The 15,453-nt window shown below is 41.4% G+C and overlaps 1 protein-coding gene across 4 annotated transcripts; it reads right to left on the bottom strand.

The window, feature by feature from the left end:
* Positions 1-3,940: 3,940 nt before the first annotated feature.
* Positions 3,941-12,828, bottom strand: LOC120570488 (galactose-specific lectin nattectin-like). Of its 4 annotated transcripts, XM_039818870.1 has the most exons (6): positions 12,525-12,828; positions 11,637-11,699; positions 9,411-9,500; positions 6,731-6,865; positions 4,403-4,517; positions 3,941-4,251 (listed from the first exon to the last, which is right to left on the bottom strand). In XM_039818870.1, exons 2-6 carry the CDS (start codon positions 11,697-11,699, stop codon positions 4,100-4,102), a joined length of 555 nt encoding a protein of 184 aa, XP_039674804.1. In that variant the 5' UTR covers positions 12,525-12,828; the 3' UTR covers positions 3,941-4,099. The 4 variants fall into 4 exon arrangements, with proteins under 4 accessions (XP_039674804.1, XP_039674803.1, XP_039674805.1 ...); XM_039818869.1 differs by lacking the exon at positions 12,525-12,828 and having other exon boundaries at positions 11,637-11,729; XM_039818871.1 differs by lacking the exon at positions 12,525-12,828 and having other exon boundaries at positions 4,106-4,306; positions 11,637-11,729.
* Between the last annotated feature and the right edge of the window lie 2,625 nt (positions 12,829-15,453).

Below are 15,453 nucleotides of genomic sequence, written 5' to 3'. Positions count from 1 at the left end.
CTGAAGTTTGGTAAAAAAAAAACTCATGCGAATAAAGCTGGTGAAAGTGTGTTTCCATCAAAGAGCTTTAAAGCGAATAAAAACCTGTGCGTAATGACATCACATGCTGTTTTACGATTAAATCGGTATATCGAATTGATTTGAGACATTTTATGATGTTTCCATTCATTTTTGAACTGAATCGCACAAGATTCAAGCGAACTTTTGCGAACAAAGTTTTGCTAGACAAAAGTAGTTGTTAATATTAGAAGCCAAGCTATAGCCTAAGCTCCGATGGACCTTTGGCTGAGGATCTGATCCAGCTCATCAAAAGGTGGAACTTGCCTTATATTTTCCCTCCGGCACCGCTCGAGACAACTCTCTTTTTGAGCCGTATCGCTGTTTTGGCGCCTTCCATTTACTCCGCGCGAGGACGTCCACGGCTTGTCGTAAGGGACATTCTAAAACGCTTAACGTGAAAAAGCTTAACGTGGTTTAATATCTAAACAACGATCAATCATCAACAGATGTATCATGGTCATATCTTGTCATGCACACTTAAGCCTGTCAAAATAACTAAATCGAAATCCAACGATTATAGAAGTTATCTCACGTTAACGTGTCAGATAACGTCCATAATATTTGGATATTGGGTTAGATTTGACCGTTTTAAGTGGTTATGATGAGCAATATAGAAGAGGAGTTTTTGGTGATGATTGATCGTTGTTTAGGTACATTAAACCATGTTAAGCTTTTTCACATTAGGACTTATAAAGCCAATGAGAGCCGTGGAGAATCAACCCCCAGCCGCTCCGCTGAAGCAGAAATGCTTTATGTCAGATAACGTCCATAATAATTGGACTTTGGGTTAGATTATTTGACAGTTTTCCGTGGTTATGATGGGTAATATGAGAGAGAAATTTGGTGATGATTGATCATTGTTTAGGTACATTAAACCACGTTAAGCTTTTTCCTCGCCATATTAATAATATTAATACGGCCACTGATGAAGAAAATATTAACATGAGATAACTTCTATAATCATTGGATTTCGATTTAGTTTTTTTGACAGGCTTAAGTGTTCATGACAAGATATAACCATGATAAATCTGGTGATGATCATCGTTGTTTAGATACATTAAACCACGTTAAGCTTTTTCAAGTTAAGCGTTTTATGTCCCTGTCGTAACTGTTGGTCATTTCCTTCGCAAGCTCCTGATAAATGATGGCGTTTCTTAGATTTTTGCTATCTAAAATAGCTGTTATATTTTTCTGGTAAATTAAATTAAAAAAGTATCTTGTCTCCTCGTTTGCCCACTTACATCTGTTTTTGTTTTGCAAACAGAGCGGAAATACTGGGCGGAAATGAACTTCTTCTTCTTCGTTTTATTGCAGGTTGCAACCATAAAATGACCTAAAACTTAATCGCAATTCATTATTTATTCGGCAAATAACGTTTCCATCAGCGTTTATCGCATTAGCCGTATATCGATCAAGAGAAAATCCGATGAGACCGAATGTATTTCATTTGAGTCGATATTCATGAAATTCAGTCGGATTTTACTGTTTCCATAAGGCATTTTTCATTCAATATCACTTAATTTGGATAAAAACGGGTCGATGGAAACGTAGCTACAGACCCCCCCCCCCCTCTCTCTTATCTCTGGATGTTTCCTCTCCTCTCTGAATAATGTGTGTATGAAGACCCGTCAGCCTCTGTGGTTGTAGACTCATGTAAAGGACATTGATTACTGGATAGAGAGCTGATGCTGCAAAGTTTCCTCTGATGATGAGATAAAGATGTCATGTTTGATAACAAATAAAGAGCAGCTGCTGATTAGGTTTGGCATAGACGAAAGAGCTGAGTGGTGTCAGTGTTTGTCTTAACGTTTTCATGAGTGTCAAGTAGATTGTTATAAGAAACGAGACAGGTCGAGCGTTTCATAAAAATGAACTGCACATTAAAGCGTAACTCTCGCCAAAATGTATCCTAGGGTATTTTTGTGAATGTACGCGAGTCAAACTTTAGTTTAAAAGCATATTTAGGACTGAATCACCACTTTTAAGATTAACCGTATTCTCATTTTTGGATCAAATGGCCTTTTGAATGGGAGTGCTAGGGGCACTTTTATGCTAGTCTCAAAATAGCTATTTTCGAAATACTAGAAGGCTCGACACAACATGAAACTATGCTCGAAGTATCACCAGGGGCTCTACACATGAACGAAAGCGTTGACAACATTGTTTGTGTACACAGATTTACTAAAAAGAGTTTTTGAGCAACTCACCGTAGCTGTCCATCAGCTGTCGCTGTCCGTGGTGCTGAAACATTGTTACTTGACTGGCAAAGACTGGTTTTCTTTGTTCGTCAATACAAACTTGTCAAAAAATTTGGCTTTTCTTTGTGTTTTATTTGACATGTAGGCTTACTTGGCTCAACAACTGACACATAACATTTTTAATTTTAAAATGACTTGGTAGCAGAGGACCCCATAATGAAGCTCCGCCCCCACTGTCCGCCCCCACTGTACTGAGAATCTAGCTCCGCCCCTGATGACACGCCAATTCGTATGCCATTATTGGCGTGTTATCAAGACGCATACTCGTTTTTTAGCGTGTTTATCAATGCTGTTTGGCCACGTGGCGTGTATGTTTACGTCCGTTGTATACAGCGTAGACATGCATGCAGATAGCTCATAATGCGTACAGATAACACGCCACTTGGCTTAAGAAAGTGGGCATGTATGTTTACGTGAAGTCACGATGTCATGTTGCCCTTTTAGAAAACAACAGGACCAGACACTGTTTTTGTGACAATATGTCTTTTATTTTTGAATGCTTAGTTGATTATGTAGTGAAGGAAATCAGCTGAATAAAGAACACAACACATACGTTTTAAGAATAAAAAGTAACCAGTTCATTAAACCAGTGGACTATATGAATTATTAATAGTTATTATGAAGTGTTATTACAGTTGCATTCTCCTCTTGTATCACAGAAAGGTCTGACAAAATATACACTTTTATTTTCTATCTGGACATTTTGGATAAAAAGATCATCACCACTCATGTCTGGTAGGTTTACCTTTGGACGGAGTCAGGTTAGCTGTTTCCAGTCTTTATGCTAAGCTAAGTTAGCTGTTTCCAGTCTTTATGCTAAGCTAAGTTAGCCGTTTCCCCCTGGTTCTGGTCTTTATGCTGAGCAAAGATAGCCGTTTCCCCCCGTTTCCTGTCTTTATGCTGAGCAAAGATAGCTGATTCCCCCTGTTTCCTGTCTTTATGCTAAGCTAAGATAGCTGTTTCCCCTTGTTTCCAGTCTTTATGCTAAGCTAAGATAGCTGTTTCCCCTGTTTCCTGTCTGTATGCTAAGCTAAGATCGCTGATTCCCCGTTTCCTGTCTTTATGCTAAGCTAAGATAGCTGATTCCCCCTGTTTCTTGTCTTTATGCTGAGCAAAGATAGCTGATTCCCCCTGTTTCCTGTCTTTATGCTAAGCTAAGATAGCCATTTGCCCCTGTTTCCTGTCTGAATGCTAAGCTAAGATAGCCGTTTCCACCTGTTTCCAGTCTTTATGCTAAGCTAAGCTAAGGTCTGCTCGAGGGAACTTCATATTTAGCGTTCACACATGAGTTTTATAGATCTGAACAATAACTCTGAGAGAAATGTAATTAGTGTGTTAACCCTTGTGTGGTCCTTCGGGTCCCAGTGACCCGAAGGACAACACAAGGATTATGTACTTCCGTTTACTTTGTTGAGAATTGCTCTCTAAACCCTGTTTCTTGTAAAGTAAGTAAGTAAAGTTTATTTCTAGAACACATTTAAACACAGTTTAAGCTGACCAAAATGCTGTACAAACAAGAACTAAGGTGCTGTATTAACCCTTGTTTAGAGAGCAATTCTCAACAAAGTAAACGGAAGTACATAATCCTTGTGTTGTCCTTCGGGTCACTGGGACCCGGCAACACAAGGGTTAATATTTTATCAGTGGGCGCTGTTTATAACAGATAATATTCAGTAAACTAAAATGGAAAAGATCTGCGAGTATTCAAATGTTTTCTGTATTTCATTTTAAAAGTCCAGTTACTGGTTTGTTTTTGTCCAGCTCAGTGAGCCAGTTTCTGTCTAACTCTTCAGATGATAAACAAGTGAAAGTGAGTCTGTCAGCGGAGAGCTGTTTCTGTCTGCAGAACGAACTGAAAGTGAATCAATGATAGAGATGATAGATGAGCTGTAGAGGAATCCTGATGGCACGTTAGGAATACACATACAGGTTCCTGGAGCACACGAAAGAAAGTGGGGTGTTACAACTCCCATCGTTCCAGATCTCTGCTGTAGAGAGAGTTTCCAACCAATGTAACTGATTATATTTAACTTTTATATTTAAAAATGCAACATACAACAAGATGTTTTAAATGTTTTTTTTACCTGCACCCCAGTTCATCACAAGACAGTTCTCCCCTCCACGAAAGTTGTCAGGCTGCCCTGCAGCCCAGATATTGTAGTTGAATTTGGATCCATCGGCCCACATCCACGTACCCTCCTGGAGGAGAAAGATGGTTTTAAAGTCAAAGTGAAATCAAGAGTTTTTGTTGTTGTAATACTCATTCAGGCCACAAAAGGATCCTCCTTGTTTTCTACCGGTCACATGACAATTAAGATTAACAATTATATATGTGCTGAAACTGACCCTATGTTCCAGTAGAACTACATGAAGCGGGTAATAAAAAATAAATCCTGCTCCCCTGGCACCATCTACAGCCTGTTGTGCGATTTGCAAAAATCCACAGCTCCCTGTTCAGATGCACCAATCAGGGCCAGGGGTGTTTCTAACTGTTCAGATGCACCAATCAGGGCCCGGGGGGAGGGGGTGTCTAACTGTGTCAATCACAGCTCGTGTGCATGCATTCATTCTCCCTTGTTGGGGGAGGGGTTTAGGAGACCATTTTGGGCTTTAGCAGAAAGGGGAGAGGGACTGAGAAGTTGTGAATGTTCAAATGTTTTGGCCAAGTCCTAGATCTTCAAAACCCTACCTACAGCACCTTTAAATTTAGCAGAGGAAAGGTGACTGTGAGCTGGGTACAGAGCACCGTGACGTGACGGTCCTTATGTAACCCTGTACATTTTGCCCCAATAAAGCCCTGAAATGATCTTTAATGCAAAAGCTTAAACCTAGAATAAAATGCAATATCTAGTTCGCCACTAGGTGGCAGTGCACAATGAAACGTTCTTCTTCTGCTGTTTCCTGGCATTCGTTCTTCTTCTGCTGTTTCCTGGCATTCGTTTTGCCTTGAATAAAGCCTGAAAAATGGGAGCTCGAGCAGAAGTAAATATTACGATTAAAATTGATCTAGAAGCTGAAATATATCGTCGAGGTTGAACTATATTGAACATTACACGACATCTGTTATAAACAAAGTTATCTCAGTGAGTGAAACTATTATTTTGTGTTGATTAGCTTGAAGCTAAAATAGTGAAATGACTAAAGAGTTTACATTTCAACGTTACAGTGGATTTCAGTGGATTAAAAACCAGTCTGGCTATCGACAATAGCAGTGGATGTTACCCCACAGGTACATTTTGTTGTATATTCTAATGTTTAGTGCAATGAAAAATGCATTTTGAAAGGAAATAATTTTGTTTTTAGTCAAGTATGCCAATTTTGAGGTTACTATGCCATACTGTACTTTTGTTTGTCCAATTCCAAAAATCCAATTTTATTGATTTTTGTTTTAAGTTGTATTATTGAACACATGGACTTTTTAATTGATGAAAAGATGAAAAAAAGACATTTAGTTGAGCATTAGTTAATTTTCTGCACATTTTTTGTGTAGACTGTTTTTTTTTAGGCTTCTTCTGGTTCCGGATCCCTGATGTTCTTTCCATTGAAGCTGGATTCTTCTCTGTTCGCCCTGGTGCCTGGTTCCTTGGTCCACTGCCTCATCTAACAGCGCTGCAATGGTCCCATTGGGTGGTTTGATATGGACGCTAAGTATTGAGGGGGTGGTTGGACAGTTAAAATATTTGAGTGCACTCAAGTGCAACTATTTTTCTTTTGAAAGATTTTCCTTTTGTTTTTGTTTCATGAGATCTCAAACATTGTGGCTGATTTGTGAATATTAATGGTAGTAATGCTGTGTGAACTGAACTAAATATTGAATTTTGAATAAGAAAATAAGGAAAATAATTTTAATAAGAACCTCATTCAAACTTAATCTGTTGTGCTGTGCTTCATTTGGGGTGGAATCTGTGAGTTTTCTGGCCATATGATTCGTACAAAACCAACCTCCTCATCGAATCTAGATTTAGATAACTCATACAATAGATTCTTAGCCTGCTTATAAGCAGAACTACCACCATAGGGTTACACTTACAGAGTTATAGTTGAGTTTAGCAGACAAAAAATGAGCGTCATGCAGCGACGACAGTCAAGTTTGGTAAAACCAAAACAACTAGTTAAGATTATAAAAAATAAGGTGGTTAGGATTAAAACACTTCAGGAAAGTTGTGCGTTTTCTCCTTAACTTCTTCAGGACATGAACTTTACTCCCTGGCTTGAAAGCTCTGTGTTTTAGGAGCCAAACATCCCCCCTGACCTCCTCCCTACGAGGATCAGCAATCGATGTGATGCTGACAGTAATTAATATGTGGAATATATACAGATTACAGTGATTTACTTTTCACAGCTATATGTACGAATAGTTCATGAGAACAGGCTGAGAGACATCACTTCCTGTATGATGATAAAAGTCTTACCTTCACTGAGTCAAAGCCTCCGATCCAGGAATCTGCGTATGCACCAGTCACTTGTTTAATGAAGTCTTTGAGGAATGTTTGTTCCTCATCTGAGTGGATGGAAGCCAGATTCCCACCAGCAGAGATGCAGAAGTTCTAATGGAGACAATATAATCAGTTTAAAACGTCAAGAAAAACAAAACATAATCACATTATTAACAGATACGATCTAAAGGGACGTTATACAGTCACAGGGCACATTTTTATACTTTTAATCAGTGGTGTGGAAGAAGTATTCAGATCTTTTACTATTAGTAAAACTACTAATACCACACTGTAAAAATACTATATTACACTAAAAGTGTAAGGTTTAAGCAGGAGGACTCAAATGCAAGACTCTCCTAGGCAGAAGTTCAGACAAACATGCTTTATAATGACTACAAATCTACAAATCTACAAATCTACAAACGAACAGGACTCAGAACAGGACAAATAGAGAGACGAACTGGCAAAGAACAGAGGAACAGAGGGGTGTAGAAATACATAGACCACAGAGGACTGGACAAGACCAACAAGACAATAATTGGGAACAGGTGAGAGCAGAAACGGAGGGAAACAGCAAGACAGGAAGTGCAGACCATATAAGGAGATGGGCGGAGACAAAGACACATGACAAACAGGTAACCACAGAGCACATTGGAAACAGTAACAAGCACAAAACACAACACAATAAACAAAATGGCCACCAGGGTGTCAAAAAGGCAGTCAGGCACGGCAGGATCCTGACAAAAAGTAAATGTAGGCTACTTTGTTACTGGTTTGAATACTTTAAAGGGAAATTTCACCGCTGGAAATCTGAATATATCTTTAAATTGGGTCACTAATGTAGTAGAAATGTGAAAAGTATATTGAAATTGGTGCCTTGTAGGCCGAGATAAGTCAGAAAATGTGTTTTTGGCTCATATGGATGAAAGACACCAAATCCCAGAATGCACTTGCTTTGCTGCCCTATGAGGCCACTCCCAAGCCACGCCTACCCTTTACAGACAGACAGTGAGACGATCATATCAACAAGTGTGTTTTATTGTCATTTCAACAATATACACGAAAAAAAGTTTCACCGTGGCTCAAGTGGTGTTACACATTTAAAACATGCTTTTTTTTGGCCACAGCTGCTACATTATCTGGACTTCTTTCAGCGGATTGATTGATAGCTCCAGAGTGAACCGAACTGTATCCATGGCAACGCTCTGCTATGCATGGCAACGGTGTGTTATCCTTAGCAACGGTCTGTTATCAAGAAATAACAGACCGCATTCTACATTAGAATTCAACCAAACCATGTAATAAAAGAAGGCTAACACATAGCTACTAACATTAGCTCTTGGTGGGCTGTGGTATAAACATCGAGTATAAACACAGCCGTACATTTGCGTGGGATGTAGCTAGAATTGTCGGCATTTTACAGTCACAAACTCCACCAGCAGTTAGCAGTTAGTTGGATACAAATCACCCCATTTCTGCAACAGGCAGTCCGAGGTAACACAGCCCACCTCCACTAGTAGTCTTACCCGGTGACAGAGCAGCAGGTTGTATTGTCCACAGCAATATTTCCACAACAACAAAAACACAGCACAGCAGTCTCTGAACTCACGTTGGGAGTTTTGTTAAAGTTGGATGTAGTCCAGTTTGTTTAATGAGCGGACACTTGCAAGCAGGATTGGTGAACAGATGGCTGGCTAGCGTTAGCTTTCCACCGGCACACTCGTTCAACGCTCCCCGCTGATGAGGTCACTTTACGGCCACAGGAATCGAGCACCACCGCTGGTCTCCGTGCAGGCAAAGCTCACGTAGTGTGTGTGGAGTATTGCGTCTGTAATAAAGTGTCCTGCATATTCTCCGATGTGTTCCAATGTATCCCGGTGGTGCACGTGTGTGGTAGTTTGAATGCACATAATTGTTGTTCTAAAATTTCCGTCGGGATGAACAGTTACTGCTCCTACTGAGAAGCTAAGCGAGGATTCAAGATGGCTGACACTCGTTTTTTCCTCAGCAATCTCCGGAAAAAGCCGACAGTCCAACCCCCTTTGGGCTTTGCGGAAGTGGCTCCTAATACTGGCTGTAGTCTTTTGCCTCTGGGCAAAAAAACCTCAGATGACGCAAAAATCGTCATTTTGCGTCATCTGAGGCTTTTTTCCAGACCCACAATACAGAGATCTCCCCTCTCAGGGGGACATGAGGGAGAGAAGCATGGTCATTCAAAAATACTACCAGGTTTCTACTGATACAAAGCTTAATGCTAATCGGTGAAGTTTCCCTTTAACTAGCTAGCTAGCTAGATAGATAGATTTTTATTGATCCCAAAAAATGGGAAATAACAGTGTTGCAGCAGCAAAATATCACACACACAGCACACATACATTAAATAATAGGAAACAATATACATGAAATAATAATTGAATACTACACGACCAATATTTAAAATATATACAGTTTGGAAATAAAATGTACAACTGTTTAAATAAACTCAATGTGCAAGTTGGGGAGCAAAAAATGTACAACTGTTACATTTTCATGATGATACTGACATACTTTCAATGCAGGATTTTTACAGTTTGGTATTAGTAGTTTTACCACAGTAAAGTATTAGAGTACATTGGTATTAAGCATACATGTGTTATGATAGATGGAACTGCTGTACCTCTGCATCGATCCAACTCTTTGTCTCGGTGTAGAAAGCAAAACAGCGAGAGCCAAACTGAGTCCAACCAGGAGGGCAGAGAGCTTCCCCCTGTATGAGCAAACAAGCCAAAAACCTAATCAGACTAGTCTATATCAACAACTGTTCATTTACGGGATTGTTCCTTCGCAGCGCTGTGGCGATAGAGCTGGCAATACAAGCCTAGAATCAGAGCAACCAAACGAGTCAGACATAGTGTTCTGAATAAGCGAAAATCCTGAATACAGGCCTGCCAGCGCATCAAAAAGCTATGCTTGGTCAGGTGCATTGACAACACAAAAAGTCTCCTTTAGCGTCTAGCTAATCTGGTGTTTTACTTTTTGGTGCTCTAAACTAATGTATTTCAATGGAAAGCATATTTCGTGAGCACAGCACGATTCTTTAGTAGCGAGTAGTATGAAAGCCCGAAAATCTGTGTAGGGAGGTTGGTTGGGGGGGTGGATGGGTCAAACAACACAGGACTTTCACCCACAAGCCTGGGGTTCGTGTCCTATTGTTTTCCTAATCCCAACTGTCCCGTTGTTGTTGAATCGTGCTGTGATCATGAAAGATGCTACCCATTGAAATGCATTAGTTAAAAAAATGTGCTGACCATCACAAAAAATGAGATAAACGTGTCCGTGTAGACGAATCAATAGATTAAATTACGTAACCATTTCACGAACTGCCGTGAGACTGGGTAGAACATGCGGCACAAGAACGGGATGGTTAAGTTTAGGAAAAGATTGTGGGTGGGGTTACAAAATGTAAGTTTGAGTGACATATCTTAGACAGAATTCATCAAGCATCATCATGAAAGATATGCCTGAACCATGCTTCAGTTGACTGACAATGAGGAGAACTAAAGGAAAATTTATTTGGTAAATCAGGTTCTGTCAGATCGTCTCATTCTGCAGCTGCAATTGTTTGCGCATAATTTGGAAGCTCACTGTGCCTCATGTGAAAGTCTGTTTGCCTCCCTAAGTACATTGTTAGAAAGGGCAAAACATTCCCTACATGTTAATGTAAAAGTAATGTATGAAGAGTTAAAACTGTGGATGGTATAGCAAAGTAAAGAGAATTTGCTTCTGCTGCCATCTGTCAGTTGGGTCCTGCACTCTGAGTCTGAACATTCTATCCAATACACACTGATGTAAAAATGTCAGAAGGGCATTTCCTCTTAGTCTCAAGGTTGAATATTTTAAAAAGTTTTAATGGGATTTGAAAGTTGAATAATACCCTGAATATATAAAAGATGTGGAACATCTTAAAGTTTTATTTGAGTTTCTTGGTGAATGTATGAATGGGTAGATAGCGGTTGAAAATAAATGAATTTATGTCAAATTTGAACATTCAAACTAAGAGCGGTAGGTAATTGTGTGAGACAATTAACAACATGGTCATGTGTTACATATGTGAAATTTTGTTGGAGGATATCATGAATGCTAGCTAACACAGTGAGCTCTTTACAATGTTATCGTAAATTAATAACCAGCACTTGGATTAGCGAGCATCAAAAGCATCAGAAATGTGTCAAATATTACAACTATCAATAAAAGACAAAAAAAGGTCGAAAGGATAAAGAAAAGCTGTTGAAAATGTAAAAACAAGCATTGTTGGATTAATTAAAGAAAAAAAAGTTTGTTATTTTAGTGATTTACTTCTTTATTTACACACTGTGTAGTGTTTTAAGTATGTTATTAGCTAAAATCAATGTCTTCATACATATGTCCTCATTGGTGTAAAATGATCTCTGCCAATGATCTGACTTTCCTATCTGTATTTACATTGGACGGGCAAGTCCAAGGAGGCTTCCATGTCATTCCGCCATCTTGAAAAACTATATTCGCTGAGAGGGACAGAAAGCACTAGCCGACCTGTCTAGCTAATCCACAACGCGTTTTCGTTCAGAGCCAGCGTCATGTGACTGAAACCAGCTGAAACGGAGAAGGAGATCAGTGAGGCACTTGCAAATTTGAAAGCCTGCACTTTAGTTCATAATGGAGGATCATACTTATGCTGAACCATGGGAGAAGGAATCCTTGTCACCAAAAAAGCGAAAAATGGGAATTACAAAGGCTATCGTAGTTGCAACATGCATTTGAAAAAGCGAGGCGCTAAAGAGCACTATTCGTTTGAATGTAAAATACAATTTCACTGCTAGATGGGAGAAATTCCTACACAATGTACCTTTAAGAGTTTACTTACAGATGCAGCCAACAGTCCGATGGACAAACAGAGCAACAAAGCAAACGGAAAGCCTGATGCCATCTGTGGAAAGACGTTAAACAAAGTCAACATACTGCAGACAAACATTTTTCAACTACGTCGGTCTTAAACTAGCAAAGGCACTTGCGTCAGGCTTTGCCGCCGGGTGCAAGATAGGGCCCCGAAAAGTTCCTTTTTACAATTAAAAAAACGATAATATGAAGTAGTACTAATACTACTAATCTACCAGTGTTGGATCCGAACCATTTGAACAGTAAGGCCCCTGGGAGGACAAAGGACAATGCCATGTGCTCAGGAACAAAGAGAACGAGGCCTCCATGCAAACTCTGCAGCCTAAAAGTCACACTTCCATGAGAAGTAAGTTTGAACATGGCCGGAGGTATAAAAAAAACTACAGAATTTTTAGTTTACACCTACATGTTACCTGAAAGAACACTGATTTCCTATTGGCCGCAGTTCCTAAATGCATCAGTGGTCCGTGACCAGGTGACCTGGGACGTAAAAGCCCTGGTGGCCTGTGATATCTTCACATACCCATTAATAATGCAGACACTTCCATTTCCAATATAGTGGAGCCCCCTACTAGTCTTAGGATGTAAAAGCATCCAACAGTCACTACATAACATGGCCCTCTGCTCATCATCATTGACTGCATCTTCAAGCTGCTACAGAAGACAAACCATTGCATCCGTTCTAAAGGAAGCATGGTCAAACGTCTGTATTTTAATTAAATAGTTTCATATACCGGAGGAGTGAACTATTTTGGTGTTCTTGTAACAGTTTGGATCCTGTTGAAACACTGTGCATCAGCAGAAGAGGACAATGTTTCCTCTAGAAGAGATCGGACAACGTGGACACAGCTCTTACCTTCTCAAGTCGACTGAGATGTTTCTTCACTGTGTTGTTGTAAATTAGAGATCTGATGCCAAGGCCAGATTGTTCCTGTTTCTCTTCAAAGTATGACAAAATCCCAAACAATCTCACAAAAATCCACAAGAGTCTTAATCAGATGTAAAAAGAGCTTAATGTGCTTGAAAAGAGTTCACCACACATAAAACCAGAGTAAGTTCCAGACAGCTTACTGGAAATTTCTTTGTCTGGTGTCGCCTTATAGCTGCCAAAAGAGACTTTCCCCCAAAACAAATCCTCCAATAACAGTTTTTAGGACATGCTGCTTACAAATCCAATCCAGACTTTTGAGTCTAAGGACCTCCTTCTCAGGGAAGTCCCTTGTTGATGTCATATTACGGACTCCGTCTCTCTTCTAGCTTCGCATCTCCCAACTGCCTGAGGCTTTGGCCTAGTGCCAGTCTCTGACTCTGTAACTGGCAACAGCGTGTGCAGTGATGTGACTAGATAGATAGATAGATAGATAGATACTTTATGGATCCCCAAGGGGAAATTTAAGGACTATGGACAAGGACAAGACTATGGGGAGGAGAACCTGGGATACCTCTCTGGCAGACACAAGACATCTCAAAAGGCACACGTCATGTGCTTTCCCCTAATTTAATTATAAACTAGATTTTATCACATTTTGACACAACATTCCCTCCTTTGTGACTATGACTAAGTCTCATTCCTTAGCTTACATCTGGTGTCTGTTAAAGAGGTTGGTCACTGCAGCGTACATGATGGTGCTTTTTGACTCTCTAAAAGGGGAAGCTTATCAACAGATTTGAACACTACATAGCAAACATACCTCTCCCTGTTTTTGTTGGAAATCAGGGTGAGAGAGGCTGTATCATACACAACAGTCTTTTTAACGAGTACTGTATATAGGACATTACACTTCATTGATATTGCAATGAGCTGTTTTTGGTGCTAACAAATTTTTAAGCAAGCAGAAAACAAAAATCACACATCTATGGCACCTTACTCGGGATACACATGAAACACAGAAACGGGAGGCTGCAATGTAACCCTATGAGGCAAATGTTCAGCATCAGTTAGCGTCCACTTAATGCTTTTTTTTTAGGTGAACTTGTGCTAAATGTTAGCCTGACAAGCCAGACCCACATCCAGATGTTGAGTCTGGGAACTCACCATTGGTCAGGGCTCAATCCGAGGGGCGGGACAAACGGTTGTCTTTCAAATTCCCTCAGCACGCAATAGGATAGCACTCCAACCAATCAGAGCAAAGCTAGTTGGTAGAGCTGATTCCAAAGACCGCTGTTCGCCAGCAGCATCAGCCATCTTCTTTGTTTTCAAGTGACTAGAGTTTGGTTTTTCCAGTTCGCAAGCCAACGGAGAGTTGCTAGACCACCCTGGCTGCAAATTACATTTGCTGCCGCTAGGGTGCGTCTAGATTTCTAGGCTAGCTAAACGTGGCACCAAGTTGGCCACCATCATCCCTGTACCCAAAGAGACACACACACACACACACACACACACACACAGACACACACACACACACACACACACAAACACACGCAAGCACGCACGCACGCAGACACACAGAGACACACACACACTCACAAGCATGCACGCACGCAAGCAAGAACGCATGCACAAAAACACACACAGACACACCTATACACACACACACACACACACCCCCCCCCCCCCCCCCCCCCCCCCCCCCCCACACACACACACACACACACACACACACACACACACATAGCCCTAGCTCTGGGGAGTTTTTTTCGACCAGCATGTTTCCTTGGATTAGGTTGGCACCAAGATCTTGGTTGCAGCTGTCGCCGTGGTCCTGCTGCACTCCCGCTACTCCCTGCTACACCCTGCTACACCCTGTAACACCCTGCTACACCCTGCTACGCTCTGCTACACCCTGCTAGGCTCTGCTACACCCTGCTACACCCTGCTACGTCCTGCTACACCCTGCTACACCCTGTAACACCCTGCTACACCCTGCTACGCTCTGCTACACCCTGCTAGGCTCTGCTACACCCTGCTACACCCTGCTACGTCCTGATACACCCTGCTATGCTCTGTTACACCCTGCTAGGCTCTGCTACACCCTGCTACATCCTGCTACGCTCTGCTACACCCTGCTAGGCTCTGCTACACCCTGTTACACCCCGCTACATCCTGCTACGCTCTGCTACACCCTGCTACGTCCTGCTACACCCTGCTATGCTCTGCTACACCCTGCTACACCCTGCTATGCTCTGCTACCCCCTGCTACCCCCTGCTACACCCTGCTACACTCTGCTACACCCTGCTACATCCAGCTATGCTCTCCTGTGCCACGCTACATCCTGTGACACCCTGCATTGCCCTGCTATGCCATTAACTACTACAACTACTATTTCTAGTCACTGTTCCATTATCTTTATTGTGACTATTATTGCCACTGTTCATCACACCTCCAACCGGCACCTTCAGACACCTCCTACCAAGAGCCTGGGTCTGTCCCGTCAGACACCTCCTACCAAGAGCCTGGGTCTGTCCCGTCAGACACCTCCTACCAAGAGCCTGGGTCTGTCCCACAGACACCTCCTACAAGAGCCTCGTCCGGCCAGACACCTCCTACCAAGAGCCTGGGTCTGTCCCGTCAGACAACTCCTACCAAGAGCCTGGGTCTGTCCCGTCAGACACCTCCTACCAAGAGCCTGGGTCTGTCCCGTCAGACACCTCCTACCAAGAGCCTGGGTCTGTCCCGTCAGACACCACCTATGTATATCTACCACCTATCTGTCCCAGGTTTCTCCCTAAAAGGGAGTTTTTCCTCACCATGGTTGCACTAAATGAATAAAAGGCTGGTAACTAAATAACAACCATTGCCAAATTAACTTCAGGCAATTATTATATCAAACCAAATATAATGGGT

This window comes from Perca fluviatilis, chromosome 12, assembly GCF_010015445.1.
Source record: "Perca fluviatilis chromosome 12, GENO_Pfluv_1.0, whole genome shotgun sequence".
Taxonomy (NCBI): Eukaryota; Metazoa; Chordata; class Actinopteri; order Perciformes; family Percidae; genus Perca; species Perca fluviatilis.
The sequence above is the reverse complement of the archived record's forward strand: the minus strand, read 5'-3'. Positions and strand labels throughout refer to the sequence as shown.